At 47.0% G+C, this 16,799-nt stretch overlaps 1 protein-coding gene across 2 annotated transcripts in view; it reads left to right on the top strand.

Annotated features, from left to right (window-relative positions):
* The window catches only part of CSNK1G1 (casein kinase 1 gamma 1), a 101,698-nt gene that overhangs the window by 46,938 nt on the left and 37,961 nt on the right, over positions 1–16,799 (top strand). For both annotated transcript variants that reach the window (XM_040077089.2, XM_040077088.2), the window contains exons 4-5: positions 4,461–4,501; positions 8,674–8,743. In XM_040077089.2, the coding sequence (XP_039933023.1) occupies positions 4,461–4,501; positions 8,674–8,743 (111 nt within the window). The remainder of the gene's footprint in view (positions 1–4,460; positions 4,502–8,673; positions 8,744–16,799) is intronic.

The raw sequence follows: 16,799 nt of genomic DNA, 5'->3' as shown, positions 1-16,799 counted from the left end.
ATAAATGTTAAGTTCTTGTTACAGCAGACATCTCTTTTAATCAGAGAATCACAGAGGGGTTTGGCTTCAAACTCGTCTTTGTCCGCCCCCCTGCCATGGGCAGGGACACCTTCCACTAGCCCAGGTTGCTCAAAGTCCTGTCCTACCTGCCCCTGACACTGCCAGGGATCCAGGGGCAGCCACAGCTGCTCTGGGCACCCTGTGCCAGGGCCTGCCCACCCTCACAGGGAACAATTCCTGATTCCCAATATCCCATCCATCCCTGCCCTCTGGCAGTGGAAGCCATTCCCTGTGTGCTGTCCCTCCATCCCTTGTCCCAGTCCCTCTCCAGCTCTCCTGGAGTCCCCTCAGGCCCTGGCAGGGGCTCTGAGCTCTGCCTGGAGCTTCTCCTCTCCAGGTGAGCAACCCCAGCTCTCCCAGCCTGGCCCCAGAGCAGAGGGGCTCCAGCCCTCAGAGCATCTCCATGGCCCCCTCTGGGCTTTCTGCAGCAGCTCCACGTCCTGCTGATGTTGGTGGCCCCAGAGCTGTAGACTGGAGCCTAGATCTTTTTGCTCTAATTGAAACATCATCCTGTATTTTCAAAACTGTGTGTTCAGGTATTGTTTAAATATCGTGGTTAACACGGTTTTTCACTCTGCTTGAAACTGGAAAAAAACATTAGAAGAGCAGCAGGCCCCAAACCAGCAGAAAAGCTGCTTCTTTGGAGGTTGCCAGGTCAGAGTAGTTCCACTGGAAGTGGGAAGGTGCTCTCAAAAGTGACAATCACCCAGCTGCCTCCCAGGCTGCAGTTTGAAGCCAGGAGCTCTGCTTCAAAGCATGTAAACCAGTAAAATAAACACTTAAAGGTGATTATAGCATCTGATACTGGGGCTGTAGTTCCAAAATACAAAGTCATGAATTGACTGGAATAATGTTAGATGTGGAGGGCAGGGCAGGAGTAGATCCTGGGAAGCACTTACACTGGGAGCTGTTAGTTTCACACCTGCTCCAGAAAGGACAGCAAATCAGACATGTCCCAAGTACCCAGTGATCTGGTCTCTGTGTAGATGCATCACTTTGGAGATGGATCATTTTGGGCTGCTTTTTTTTGCCTTCCTCCTTGGGGTTTTATTTTGCTCTTCAAAGCATCTGACTTCCACAGGGATTTGGGCTGGAGCTTCCGTGCCTCGGTGCGCTCAAACTGAGCGTCTCCACTGTGTCCTGAGCTGATCTCAGTGTGGGCAGCAGGGGCGGTGAGGGTTCTGTCTCTCTGCCCCTCTCAGGTGAGACCCCACCTGCGGAGCTGCCTCCATCTCTGGAGTCCCCAGCATCAGCAGGGCGTGGAGCTGCTGGAACAAGCCCAGAGGAGGCCGTGGAGATGCTCTGAGGGCTGGAGCCTGTCTGCTCTGGAGCCAGGCTGGGAGAGCTGGGGGTGCTCACCTGGAGAGGAGAAGGCTCCAGGGAGATTTCAACCCCCCTTCCTGTGCCTAAAGGGGCTCCAGGAGAGCTGAAGAGGGACTGAGGACAAGGGCCTGGAGTACCAGAACAAGGGGGAATGGTTTCCGCTGCCAGAATAGATATTTTGGGAAGAAAACCTTCCCTGTGGGGTTGGTGAGGCCCTGGCACAGGGTGCCCAGAGCAGCTGTGGCTGCCCCTGGATCCCTGGAAGTGTTCAAGGCCAGGCTGGACGGGGCTTTCCTTGCTCTTTTCTCTAAGCCAAAAGCAAATGAACTCCCTTAGCTGAGTTCTGCCAGGCTGGGAAGTTTAAAATGCTCCAGTCGCTACAGTGACCCAGATTTGTAAGGCCAAATCTCCATATTCCAATGGCAAAATTAAGTTTTCTTAGATCTTGGCCACTTGTCATCCCAGAGCATTTATTTCCAAGGATTGGTTCTGTTATCTGGGAGTTTTTCTGCAGTTCAGTCTGGCCTGTGACACATAAAGAAAAATATTCCACTTTCTTCCCCTCTGCTCACAAGAACCCATGGATTTCCCTGGTCAGCTCAGTGTTTCTGGAGAAGTCTTGTTCTGTTTTTAGACCGAGATCTCACATATTCTTCAGAGTTTACAAAACCTGCCTGAGATCACACTTAGAGTGGCACAGTTCTTGTCTTTCCATAAAGCTTTTCCCTCTGTGAGGGCAAGCCTGCTCCCTCGGAGCTGGGGGAGGCACTTTGCTCATTCCAAGCTGCCCAAGGTCTACCAGGTACTGATATTTTACTTTATTACCATCGATTTTGGCTGGTGAAAACCTCGAGGCTGGAGGCCACCATGCCCAGGAAGCAGCAGCACACTCAGGAGATGTTCTCAGAAATGTTTTCACAGTGAAATTTTAAATAAGGAACTACACTGACCCTGGGAATATAGACTCCAGGCTCTTTCCCTTTGAGACATGAGAAGTTCATCGTCTTTGCCATCAGTCAGATTTGATGATGAAATGAACCTGGTCTAGTGGGAGGTGTCCCTTCCCATGCCAGGGGTGGAATGAGATTTAAGGGCTTTAAGGGCCCTTCCAACCCAAACCATTCTGGGATTTTGATCCGAGGAGGGGAAGAGGCAGTTTCAGGGAGCTGCTGGTGGGGTTTATTTGCTGGTAGCTAATGCAGAGTAGATAATCCAAGTGTATTTAGATTTCCTTCCCTTAATGTCCTCACGTCTTCTCCCCCCAGCAGCTGTTGGCTGCAGCCCTGGTCTGTCTCAGAGGGTGGAAGGCTTTATCTGCCACCTGCTTTTTCATGGATTTGGCCTGTGAGCTCTTTCAATGCTTTCTGGTGTTGCCGGGTTCCTGATGAAACTGCAAAATCTCCCTTCTACCCTTAGTTTCCAGTCTGGGCATAATGCTATGTCTTTTTCTAAAAGATTGAAAGAAATACATGGAAACCACCCCCGTGTGTCAGGGGTTAATGCTGGGGCTCAGCTTTCAGACACCCCCTCTGAGGATATTTAACCTCACATTTAAATCCCTGTCCTGTGTTAAAGAGCATCACCAGGTACCTAAACAGGTTGGAGATAGGATGTCTTCTATTCCTGAGGGATGTTAAAACAATCTGCTTGGAGCAGACTGGGCCTGGGAACACCCGATCACAGATTTAGAGGCCAGAAGTACCCTGACTGATACAGCAGGGAAAGCATCAGAAGAAGTTAAATGCAGAAAACATGAAGCTGTTATAAAGTAAACTAAATTTCCCCTGATATTTCAGCATATAAAGACACTGTGTGTCTTCTCCCATGTTCATAATGTCTTTAATTTTATTGAGTCTCCCTGTGCTGTTGTATCCTGTGCTGAGGAGGACATGGCATGCTTTTTTATGCTGCCATGTGGATATGGAAGAGCAGCTCCAGCTCCTGCCTGCTCTGAGTGATGTCACTCCTTATCCTGGGCTTTCTCAAGAGCTGGGCTGTGCAAGCATCAATATCCATTACAGGAATTGGAAAATAAATGAGTAAGAGAGCTGAGCAAAGCTGATGCTACAAATAAGCCCTGATAACTTCCATCTGGCTTACTCCTGCATTTTGGAGCTGGTCAGTAAAAGCATGGCTTGTGCTGTGACACTGATGACAAAGGTCAGTGTTTCCCTACATAAATCCACAGGGAGCTTTTGTGGTGGGGGATTCCTTCCTCCAAGGGGACAGTGGGACTGGAGGTCAGGAGGGTGTCAGGATGGTGGGACAGAGCAGGGCCAGGCACTGCCCAAGCATCCTTCCCCGTGGTAGCTCTTCCAGGATAGTTTGCTGTCAGGCATGAGCCAGGTGGAGAGGCAGTGATTATTCAAATTCCCTGGCACAGGAAGCAGAGGACATTGAGTGGTATGATAACTGGCAGTGTCAGAACACAGGGAGAGATGCTCTGTGACACAGAGCTGTACATCACTGCCTCACATCACTGAGGAGGCCCAGGGCTTGCTTCAAACACCTGACAGGCTCCTGGAGGAAAATTCTGCTCCAGTTGGAGCACTCATGGGTCCTAGCTCTGGTTTGGTGCACTGGGAGCTGGATTTGAGCTTGATAGTTGTGTTTATCTCAGGCTCCTGCCTTTTGTGCTTCCCAGAGCATGATCCAGGTGAAACTCCCTGTACATCCCAGGATGAAATTGTTCAGTGTCCAGCAGATCCAAGACATTTCCAAAAGCGATGACACTCTGCCTATTCAGTTTTTGTTCCCCAAACTTTTTTGGCATCGTGGATAATGAAGCCTAGTGTGTCAGGGATAACTCCTTTAACACGTGCATGGAGCCAAAGTGCTGCCATCAAATACAATTACCTTGTGCTGAGTGGAAGGTGTTATTTGCCTGCCCTGCTAAACTGCTGCAAACCGTTCATTATTTTGATTATTTTCAGGCTTATGCTTTGTTAAAGGCAGGAACTTCAGGGGGAATTGGGAAAACAGCCCTTTGGCATCAGTGTCACTATTTCTCATTGTGCCTCCAGCAGCAAGTGTTGAATGTGGAACTAAAAGGGTTTTTTTTTCTCCTCCCTTTGCAGGTAAAAATCTCTACACCAATGAATATGTAGCGATCAAACTGGTAAGTAGTAGCTTCAGGTGTCTTTAAATTACTTGTATTTCATGTTAAAAATTCAGACCAAAAGCAAGTTTTTCAATCTGGGCTCAGTGCTGCTCTCACTCTCAGCTGGGAATGACTTGTTAAAACTAAGGTAAGTTCTTAAAAGCACTATAAAAGCAGGGGGAAAAATAATCCTTCCACCTGCTGAAGGTTTTTGGTACCTCAAGGATTGTAGCTGTCTTAGAGCAGTGAGTGAGAGCCTTGTTCCTCTGCCCAAATCCCAGTGAAGGGCACTGGTGGTGGTTTTGCCACCTCCTGCCGCTCCATGGCTCGAGCCTTTCCGTTCAGAACTCCATGAATTCCCCAGTTGTCACAGTGTTTGTTGGCAGTATGGCACTGTGCAGCCTGGTGGTCTGTTTGTGGAGTCAAGAGGCAGGATAGAGGGTTTTCTTTGGTTAAAATTCCCTGGGGGAGCAGAGCACAGTTGGGTCTGGTGTGATACTGAGGGACTGCAGATGCAACAGGCAGAACAAGATCCACTTTGGTGAAGGTCAGTCTTTCCTCTGGCTGCCTTGGCTTGCAGAGGAGATACAGTCTCATCATCTGTGGAATCTGGGGGATGGGGAACTCCCTCACTTGCAGCTCTTCAGCATTTATGAGCTCACATCCTAGCAGTTTGTGTTTAGGCCTTAACTCCTCCTGTCTGTAAACTCAGGCTTTCATTAATCCCTTGTGGTTTCAGGTTTGATGTCTTCACCTGATGTGCTGAGTTCTCATGCAGACACTCTTTAAACGTAATCCAAACCGTAAAATCTGAAGTTAAAGTTGTGGTGCTAGTTTGATACTGCAGCAACCCCCCCAGATTGCCCAGTTGATGCTGTCTGGCAAAATGACAGGAATCACTGTGGTGACAGAAAATCGGGATGGACTTGGTGCATTAATTGTGATCACGTTTGAGTGCCTCAGATTCGTATCTCTGGCATTCCCCTTATGATGTGTAGTAGATGAAAAATAATTACAGCTTTGCAGGAGAGACTTGTTTTCACACCTGCTGGCAAATGTCAGAAGATGTTCCCTAAACTAAACAAATTAAATAAACTAACTAAATTAAATAAATAAATGGCTGAGGAGGGATTCAGGCGCATAGTATCCCAGTGGGGTTTGGGTTTCCTGGAAGGGGTCTTAAAGTTCGTCTCATTCCACCCTCTGCCATGGTGAAACACCAAGGTCACCTCCCACTATCCCACGTTTCTCCAAGTCCCATCCAACCTGGCTTTGGACTCTTCCAGGGATCCGAGGGCAGCCACAGCTGCTCTGGACAACCTGTGCCAGGGTCTCACACCCTCACAGAGAAGGATTTCTTCCCAATATCCCATCTGACCCTGCCCTCTGGCAGTGGGAAGCCATTCCCCCTTGTCCTGTCTCTCCAGGTTTCCTGGAGCCCCTCAGGCACTGGAAGGGGCTCTAAGGTCTGCCTGGATCCTTCTCCAGGTGAGCATCCCCAGCTCTCCCAGCCTGGCTCCGTAGGAGATGCCCTTGATATGGATGCACATCAGAAAGAAGAATTGTTGCTTTTAGGCCATAGAAAAAGGGCTGTGTACACAGACAAGGTGTTTTATTGAGTCAATAATGCTTCTAATTTGCTTCCAGAGATAATCCCACAAAGTTGTTGCATTGGAAACCATAAGGCAAAACACAGCTGTGCTAGTCCAAAGGGTGCATTTTTCTCTCAAAGAAGTGGCTGCAGTGACACCTCTCAGTAACCTGAAGCTTTTCCATATGGCAGGATTCAATGGCATTGCTTCATGGCTGCCTCAATCTCACCTGTTTTTCTGGTCACATTATTTTTTCATTTTTCTTACTTTTTTTTTTTTTTTTAAACACTCTCCAGTTTTCATTTGCCCTGTTTTGGAAAAGTGTGAGTAGGGAACAGTAGGAGAAATGGGGGTTTCTTGTTCTCCTAATCTTAGACAAAATTCTCCAGGAATTAGAACGACTCAGCCTCCTCAGCAGCAAATACATTTCTCTTACATGCGGACTTAACTGTTATTTTCTTTATCCTTCAAATAATTTGTGGATTAATGGTGGAGTAGCTGTAAGATGTACTTATAGGAAGCATTTTCTTTTATCTTCATTGTTGGACTGAATCAAAGCACTGCTCCAAGTCCTTGAAGCTGTGAGATCATCTTCCAGCACTGCAGCCCTGCTGTCTCAGCTATTCCTGCCTCCCGTCACGACGTTAGAGCTGGGAAATGAGGGAAATTGTGCGATGGAGACCAAGAGCCCATCAGAAAGTGCTGTGAAATTCCATGCTAATGTCTCATGGTTTCTTTTTGGGATTGAGGCTACACCTTGGAAAACTGCTGGCAGTGGAGATCGGTCCTCGTGTTGATTTTTGTGGTCACCATGTCGCTCCTGGTACTGCTCTTCAGCTGACTTACTTGGTCAGGGGCATCTGGTTTATTCTTCTGAGGGTTTTCAAAGCTGCATTGTCCACAGTAGGAATTTCTTCCCTGGGAGAAGCCGGCCTGGTGCCATCCAGCTGCAGTCAGAGCCCAAGTACCAGGCCATCCCCTCGCAGCAGTGATGACGCCGTTGGTTCGAGCTGCGGATTTTCTCCATTAGGCGGTAGCAATTCAGTTATTTTTACTACAAACACAAAATCTGCCATCATCCCTAAGCCCTTGGCCTACAGGACAACCATCTGTGCTGGTATGATCTTCTCAGAAGCTGCCATGACTCTGGCAAGTGTCCAGAGCTCTGGCTCCAGCAGCTCCTGATGCAGAAGTGGCTCAGGGCTGCCTCCCCTGATTTTGTCATGAGCTGCATCATGTCCTGCTACATCAATCCTTCTCCTTTATATGTTTGAATGAATGAACTACTCCCTGAACATGCTGAGTTCCTGTTGCCCTGAATCCCTGTGCTCTGCAGGCGTCTGTAGACTCTCCCTCAAGCCACCAGCAGCAATTATCTTAATTTAAATGTGACTTATATAACAAACTTGTTTGTGTGTTGCTTTGTATTTGCTTTCGGTGCAGGTTCAGTTTTCCCTCCAGAATATTTTTTCACATTGTTTGCTGAGTATTTGGTCATATTTGTCTTCTGGAGCTTTAAAACATCAGGAATTTGGTGACCTTGGAGGCCTTTTCAATGATTCTATGATTGGGAAGTAACCAGAAGCATTTGTTCCCCTTGCTGGAAAATGGATGGGATGACTTGAGCTGATGAGGAACAGCCTGGCTGCAAGTCAAATTGCCTGAATTCTTGTGCAGAATTCTTTCTCCACACTTAGGAAGAAGCCTTGACTGTGGAGTTCACACCCAGTGTGGACATCAGTCTTACAGTGTCGACTGGAGGTCGACAAAAATTGAGGCCAGTATGAACTCCTGTCTCCAGGCTGCCTGGGCAGTTGGTGAACCCACATCCATGCCCATCCCAAGTGCACAGTCTTATTGCAAATGTAATTACTCCGGTCTCTTAATCCTCTCCATATTAACTTTTTATTTTTAGAACCTCTGTAATCTTGCACGTTAATGCCTTGATGGATCGTAGGCATTAAGTCTTGTATGTAAAGCGCGGATGAGTAACAGTTGATAAATGGGATGGTTTGGGTGCATTGCAGACTTACCCATTCTGGGTTTTTTTGTGTTTTGTGGGTAAAAATAGAATACTATTGAGTGTTTCAAGATGTTTGACTGACACCTGCCACAAGAAGGGGGAGACTTCTTCCTTTTTCCCAGCTGCCTGGCTTTGCTGTGGTACTTGCTGTGAGCGACTGTGGTCTGATCTAAAACACACTTGTATGACTCAACATTTTTCAAAAATACAGGCTGGAGACCAGCAAAAGCGCTGTGGGCAATCACAGTGCCCACAGAGTGAACTGGGGCTTGAGCTTTTGCAGCCTTGACTTCCCTCTGCCAGTGTCCAGGGTTGTTCTTCAAGGACCAGGAGCTTTGTGGAATGGTTCTTGAATTTCACTGCAATGAGTGAGCTTTGTATTTAAATGAGGAGCTTATTTCTCCTCCAGAGAGCAAATCTTACTCTTTTTGTTCTCTTCTTATTTAAATGACATGTAATGGTGAAGTCTGTTGTTAGAATTTCAATCTGGGGTGTTTTAATTATGCACAAATCCTCCAGTATAGGACTTCCTTTAGTCAAACTGATTTTAACCAATTTATTTATTTCTGTTCTAGGAACCAATTAAATCCCGGGCACCACAGCTTCATTTAGAATACAGATTTTATAAACAACTTGGAAGTGCAGGTGAGTAAACCTACCTAATCAAAAGTTTTATTAAATTTCTTTAATAAAGAGATTTTTTTATTAAATCAAACACCATCATAGTATTTGTTGTGTAACTCTGACTTGAACTTAGGAATCTGGGCCAATTCCTTTTAGCCTCACACAAGTTTTGGAAGCTATTTGGTGAGAATGGGATCCTGATGATGATATTGGGTAATTGTGTGGACCTTAAACCTCGAGTTTGTGAGGATTTGCTGATATGGAGATACCCCTGTAAGTGTGTTTGTAAAACATAGGAATTTTCAATGGATGGGAAGTTATTTGTGTGTAGAACAACATACCTTAAGTAGGTGATCTGAAGTCTTTAAACCTAGAAAATTGTTTTCATTTTTGCTTGTTGAATCATAAGAGTATCCTCAAGCCCCATGGTTCCTCTGTGCATCCATGGTCTACAGCAAACAGGAGAAAAATAGAGTAGGATCAGCCAAAGGTGGAATTCTTTATACATTTTTTTCTGACAGTCTCTGATTTCCCTGATACAGAGTTTGAGTTGCGTCTGATAGTGTTTGGAGTTTTCTTCCCTGAATTTGTGGTTGTTTTTCAAGCCTGAAGAGCCTTTTAGCATGTGCTGTTTCCTATGCCAAGGATTCCACCACCTCATCATGCAGGCTCAAGGAAGTCTCTGTGACGCAACAACCTTCTCTGCTTCTGTGCCTTGATCATGTGTTGACTTGGGGTTTTGACAAGTTTCTTACATTACTGTACGTTTTTTCTACTTCTGATTTTATTTTTCCTGTTTTCCCTAAAGGGACCCAGCTTCCACTTGCAGAGGATGTCTGATGGACATCCAGAAATACTTTGGTAATAATATATTACTGAAATACTGAGTTGAACTTCCTGCCTGAGTTGTATTGGTTCTTGTGATTTCTGGGATACCCCAACCCACATGTCTTGTGACACATGAATGAATCCCTGTCTGCTTTTTCTACACCACTTGACTTCCTTCCACTCTTCAAAGATATTATTAAGGAATTATAAAACTGATGAAAATTTGAAGGAATGCCTTTATTTTGGTCAGGTTAATTATTTACAGGTTTTCCCCTGTTCCTAAAGAATTTCTGCTTTCCATCCTGTCATACTTACTGACATCAGAGCTTTCATGGAATCATGGAATGGTTTGGGTTGGGAGGGACCCTAAAGCCCAGCTCATTTCACCCCTGCTGTGGGCAGGGACACCTCCCACTAGCCCAGGTTGCTCCAAGCCCTGTCCAACTTGGCCTTGAATCCTTCCAGGCATGAGGCAACCACAGCTGCTCTGGGCACTCTGTGCCAGGGTCTCACCACTCCCACAGGGAGAATTCCTTCCTAGTTTTTAATCTACTGTCTTGGAGCATTTGTCAAGGGACTGTTGAGAAGCCTCCTGAGCAACCTGACTGTTTCTCTCTCTGCGTGGTCCCATGGGTGTCGCTCACCCAGCTCTGACGAGCTGTTGGATTCCTTCAGCAGCTCTTGTGCTGAAGTTTTGCTAAAACAATTGGAAATCGGCCAAGACTTGAGTGGAGGATGTGAACTACAATTCTGGTCTCACCATGAAACCTGGAATCCAAAAAAAACGAATTTTGGTGGAGTCAGGCTGCCAGGAGCAGGGAGGCTTGATTTGGTGCCTGCACCGGGGATTAGGGGAAGAGTGTCTGGCTGGAAAAACAGATAAATAAGTGCCAACATTGGGGAAACAGAGGGGTTTGTTCTCAGTGGTGTTGCTAGTGCCAGGCTCCCCGTAATGGTCCTTGCTCTGGAACTGCTCAAACAGCCAGGCTGGAACTTCCAGTAGGGATGTCTGGTTACTTGGAATTGTCGTACGCTTGCCAAACAGAGACTAGAAGTGTCTGAACACATGGTGTGCATGACTCAGAGAGAGCAACAGTGGTGTCGCATGTGACATTCTGCTCAATAAATTAGCCAATTAATCCTGCCAAATGACGTGGCTGGCTGCAGCTCCCACCTTTAGCTGAAGGAGGGAGAGCAGAGGGAGCCTGGCTGTGACACCACCGGAGCCACCTCATCCCCTCGGCAGCTCAGCGGCCACGTTCAGCTGCCTGTGTATCCAGATGGTCCCAGTGAGCTCTAAGATGTCAAAATTGTCATCACCTGCAGCTTTGGGAGAAAAATGTTGGGGTTTTTTCCTAGTAAGAAGAGTTTTAATGGTGATTTCCTTCTTGGGTGTTCAGAATAAGCATTTTTCAATGTGTTACTCTTGGGTAGTAGTCGGAGGAGAACTTAGGCTGGAAGGGACCGACCTACTTGGCCAATGCCTGAAGAATGTATATGGGTATCAATTGCCTGCTTCACTTGACATCATCAAAAACTAGTGAAAATAGTATTTTATTCCTTTTTCTAAGCTACTCAGTCAAATTTTGCATTTCCCTTTGTTGTTCCCTACTTGTTGACATAGTAACAAATAGCCCACTAATTCAGAAGCTACATCCTGAGATGAGCTTCCATCTGAGATGTTTCCGCATGAACACAGGATGTGATAACTTTCTCTTCCTTTAGCGACTCTGTGGCTCCCTGTGCCACGTGCTCCATCAGCTTTGATGTTCCAAGACTTTTCTGACAGGGCAGCAAAGCTGCATCTGTTCCCTCCCAGCAGCACCAGTTTCTCTGCCTGCCACATGGCTCAGATGAGGATCCCCTAGTCAGCTTGGATTAAGAAAGGAGCAGACTGGATTTCATGTGTCTCAGACATCTTAAGATGCTTCACACTAGATTAAATGATGGAACAGGGAGAAGTTTGCCAGAGGGATCTAAACTGTAGGAATGTGGCTCTTGGTGCTTCTCAGAACAGCTCAATACTGGTGGATGGATCCACTAGATTCAGAGAAAAGTCCTGAGTCAGGAGTAACCAACTAACAGGTGTCTCTGATGTGCTGCTTTGGATATTTGATGCTGTTTCTGATGTTTCAGTGTGTCATTGTTTCATGTTACAATTCCCCTGTAATTCCCTTCCTCTTACTGGAGGAATGTTTGAGCATAGAAACAGATTTGCATGATTCTTCCTTGAACTTCTCTCCCTGCAGAAGTCGCGCAAGGCCCTGCTGCACAGTGGCCATCTGCTAGCCGCTTCTTTCTCGCTGTGGAATTAAATATTTAATAACCTAAAATAGTGTCCGAGCTCTTTACCTTCGTGTGAGCAGCAAAACAAAACAGCAAAGTGTGGGCATGAAGTCAGAGACCTGATGGTCAGTCCATAGGGTGTCTCAGGAAAGGACATCTTTCCTGTAGGAAATGTAATTCATTTAGTTTTTAGGTCTGGGATAAGATCCATTTGCTCACCAAGATAATTGAAGTACTTTGAATAATCTCTGTGCAAACTAGTTGCATTGCTCTCATCAGTCCTCTAATGCCAATGTTGTACTGAACTGTTTAATGATTGGTTTTTGTCCTAAAAGCCACATGAGCTTGCACCAGCATCCTGACTGGAGTTGTCCTGGCCTGAGCCATCCCCAGGATGTCGCTGTACTGGTGGTGGCACAGTCAGTCCTGAGGGCAGTACCTACCTGAGTATGAGTAGCACAGTCCAAGTGTGATAGTTACTCCCCAAAATGAGGCTCCTGCTCTGTGACCCTCCTGGAGGACTGGCTGTACCAGATGTTCCTTCCTCCCCAAAGCTGGTTCCTCAGCTCCTGGGCTTCCCCATGCTCTGATGCTTTGTACAGCTGCTTGAATCTGCTGCTTCCATACCATGGGGACAAGAGGACCTCCCCTCCAACTTGACCAGGTGCTTCTGCATCTCCAAGTGCTGCCAGAAGCAGTTCCAGTCTCCAACAGGTTTCTGTTATTGGATAAGTCACTTGAGCATGTCATTTGTCCCCTGTACTTGAAGTTTGTGGAATAAACTGAGTTATTTATCCATGGTGAAACAGACCCAGCTCCTGGAATGGTTCAGCTTCCTGGGCAGTTACCAGAGGACAAAGCTTTGGCTTTGCTTGAACAGCCCCCCGCACACCCAGCAGCATCCCAGGACTGCATCCTGCTTGGTTTGGGATGAGTAAAAACAACTACTTCTCCCATGGCTTGCAGGAGTCCTGCAGCAGCTGGGTCCTGCTGGTGGCACACCAATCTCAGTGATTCCATCGGCTCTGTACTGTGGGCTCTGTTTGCTTGTGGATAACAGGAATGATCTTTTTGTTTTGAGGCTGATTCCAGATTAGAAGAAGCTAATCTTGTATTCAGGAGCTGCTGGAACAAGTCCAGAGGAGGATGCAGAAATGTTTCAGGGGCTGGAACCCCTCTGCTCTGGAGCCAGGCTGGGAGAGCTGGGGGTGTTCATCTGGAGGAGAGAAGGCTCCAGGGAGAGCTCAGAGCCCCTGCCAGTGCCTAAAGGGGCTTCAGGAGAGCTGGAGAGGATTTGGTACAAGGGCCTGGAGTGCCAGGGAAAGAGGGAATGGCTTCCCACTGCCAGAGAGCCAAGATAGATGGGATATTGGGAAGAAATGGTTCCCTCTGAGGGTGGTGAGGCCCTGGCACAGGTTGTCCAGGTGTTCCAGGCTAGGTTGGATGTGGCTTGGAGCTACCTGGGATAGTGGAAGATGTCGCTGCCCATGGCAGGGGTTGAAATGAGGTGGGATTTAAGGTCCCTTCCAGCCCAAACCATTCTGGGATGTTTTAGCACATTTCAAAGCACCTCTGGCATCTCTCCCTGTTGGTGCCACATGTAATGCCTTCCCTGTAAGCATCACCTTTGGAAGGTAAAATGGAGCACTGCATGCTTCCACGTTTCTTGTGGCTGCATGGAGCCAATGCTCAAGCTTCCACATAGTGACAGCTTCTGCCTGTGCACGTCGTGTGCAGAAGTCATGCATTTTTGATTCAGTAGTAGTTTATTTTTATATCAGCTGGCAGATGAGTCACACCTTCCTCCACCCTTCACAGTCCCACCTTGGCACATGTGATTCATTCAGACACGTGGCACCGTGCGCTCAGTTCTGCGCCATGGCTCTGTAGCCAGTGGTCATTCGCAGCATGGGCAGGTGACACAGGCAAGTGGATGTTGGACGTCATGAGCGGCATGGTGGGGAGAAGAAGAGGAGTCTGATACGCTGGAGAATCCCAGGAAACCGAGATCTCTGCTGTCCCCAGCCCACGCAGTGGATGAGTCACAGTGTAGGAGCAGAACGTTCTGAGTCAGGGAGGGGTATGTCAGTACATATAGAATATTGACGGATTCTGTGGTTTTGTTTTAATTCCTGATCTGTAAACAAGTTCACCTCTAATGAAGTATGGAGTCTGTGTGTTTACTTTGGGACCTCTCTGTGTTGCACAACTCACCAGAGCGAAGCAGTCTGTTTACTTGTCAGGAGGTAGGACTGAGGGAAATGAAGCTGGTATAAATAACCAAGCCTTTGCATAGTCTAGTCAATATTTGCATATATATTCCTCAGTGTGGCTGAGCTGTCTGCTATCCATGCTGCCTATGGAGTTCTCCTGTCGGGATTCCTGCACTGAGCACCTTTTTGTGTTTCTCTTGCTTTACCCGCACACACTTTGTATGTATTGGTGTGCTTTATGAAGAAATTCTTTCCATGCCAGTTGCACAATGCTGTCATTCACGTGGCAATTATGGGTCATTTTGGTAAAGCTTGTTATAGGATGGATGTAAACAAGTCGCCTTGGTGGAGCTGCCAACAGCAGGATTTTACAGGGAGGTCGTTGTTCACAGCACTCCTCCCCAAGGGAGCGGGAGTAACTCCAGGCCATGTGAAGGGAGGGCGAGTGCAAGAGGTCCCCACCCTTGTTTAATTGAGAAGTGTGAACATACCCATTAACACTGGCCACAGTCACTTTCGTCCTCAGAATTCCCACTCATATTTGCCACCTGGATGGAAACATTGCTGTGGCCAGGAGCTGAGCCAGGTCACCCTTCAGCAGGGGGCTGGTTTGGAGGGTGGTTATAAAATCATAGACTGGTTTGGATTGGAAGGGACCTTACAGCTCATCTTGGGGCCATATGGGCAGGGACACCTTTCACTAGACCAGCTTGCTCAGAACTCTGTCCAACTTGCCTTGAACACTTCCAAGGGTTGCCCTTCTGCACCCCAAAGTGAGTTTGAATTTGTGTGGAGCAACACCTGGCTTGCTACCTGGGGTATTTTGTGTCTGTCCTGCTTATTGTATGGAAGGATTTGTTCTTAGCTGTTACAGTGCAACGCTCTGGATGAGCACTGCAGCCTCCTCCTTTGAAATACTGGAAATATTTTAGATTACCAGTGTTCAGTTACTGTAAGTATTTAATAAGTGACTCATCTGTGCAAGGTGATATAAAACTGACATTTCTTTACAAGGAAAGCAGCTTTGGGACACATCTCATGTTAGTCGTTCTCTACTCCAGATGCCTGCACTAGACCCAAAGGTTTTAAGATGTTGGGTTCATTTTCTACCAGCGAGGAAAAACGTCTGCATTCTCAAATCGCGCACAGAATTGTGTCCTTGGCCATAGGTGGGAGATAGTTTTATTCTACTGAAGATGTGGGGTTTTTAGGCAAAAAGTGGAGAATCTCGTGCTGAGCTGCATTATTAAGGAATGCTGATTAGCAGCTTCATTGTAAAGTCAGGGTAGCCCAAGGAGCTTGAACTTGAGGGATCCTGGACTTCCAAGCTTTTGAATAGTAGAATGAAATATAGTGGATTACTGTAAAGTGCTCATTTAAACCCTGCTGCTTTCAGAGCTGGCTTGCTGTTGATCTCCAGAGAATTATGTTTCACTATTTAAAACCACTTGGCTTTTTTTTCACGTGGCCATTCCCTTGTTAGGAAGGGCTTCCTGAATGTGCACATTTCAGCATCTCAGCATCAGAAGTTTTGACTTCCTTGGGCTAAATTTAGACTTTGTCAATTGGAAGTTACCAGATGCTTTTAAAGCAAGGCCATTAATATTTGAATATGAGATTAAGGCAGTTCCCTTTTTATATTCAGAAAAGTCCTCATGCATCTCATACTCTTCCGGTATTTGTGGCAGTAATCGCAAATCAAATGCCAGCAACTCCAGGCAGCAGGATGCTGGGAAGGTGGAAAATGCCTTTCCTGGAGACACTTTTCCTTGAAGCCTGACATGGCCATAAACCTGTAGCAGCCAGGCTCATCCAAGTCATCCCAGATGCCTCCCTGGGTTCTCCTCACAGTCAGCAATGTCCTAAGAGCAGGTTGTGGGTTGTGGTATGTGCTCCTGCTCTGAGGATCCAGCAGGGCTCGAGGAGAAGGACAGACATTTAATCACTAAGGTCTCTGTGCTGCTTCTGGTACCTTCTAGCAACCCCTGAGCTGAAATATGTCTTGCTGGCTATCAGCACAGGCTGTGCTTGGAAACGGGAGTGCCTCAGCCATCGGAGTGGGGAGGTGAAGACCACAGAACCACAGACTGTTCTGGGTTGGGAGGGACCTTAATGCTCATCTCATTCCATTCCCTGCCATGGGCAGGGACACCTTACACTATCCCAGGCTGCTCCGAGTCCTGTCCAACCTGGACTTGAAAACTTCCAGGGATGGGAAGTCCACATGATACATGATGTTTAAAGATAAACTTTGAAATTGATATTTACATTGAGGGAAAAACCCAGTTTGGTGATGAGGGCCAGGAAAATTAATAAGGTATTAGGAGCTGGTTGGCTGTTCTGCTTGTTCCCCTTTCCTGTCCCTTTTATGAACATTCTTCTAGCCATGGGGATGCTGCACTTAGAAGCTAACTGAGATCTAAAGCTATAAAATCAGTTTTCAGGGGGGCTGCTGTGTCAGGTGTTGGGCACTGCCTCGATACAAACAAAGCTCTTTCCCCTCTGGCAGGTGGGTGCCAGATTTAGTGGGATCCCTTCCAATGCGGTAGAGGCATCCTACACACAACTGGAGATTTCTAAGGTGAAACACTGACCTGTGCCAGGGAAGTCCTGTTATGGAGGGCTGCCCACCTGCCAGAGAGGCTCTCCAATGGATTTGGAATTTGTGTTTTGGAGCTGTGCCCTGCCTGCTATTGAAAAACCTCCTCTCATTGCTAAAAGATAAGCCATAAGCTCTGCCTGAGTCTGCG

This window comes from Hirundo rustica, chromosome 13 (assembly GCF_015227805.2).
Source record: "Hirundo rustica isolate bHirRus1 chromosome 13, bHirRus1.pri.v3, whole genome shotgun sequence".
NCBI classification, from domain to species: domain Eukaryota; kingdom Metazoa; phylum Chordata; class Aves; order Passeriformes; family Hirundinidae; genus Hirundo; species Hirundo rustica.
This window is presented reverse-complemented; position numbering and strand designations above follow the sequence as displayed.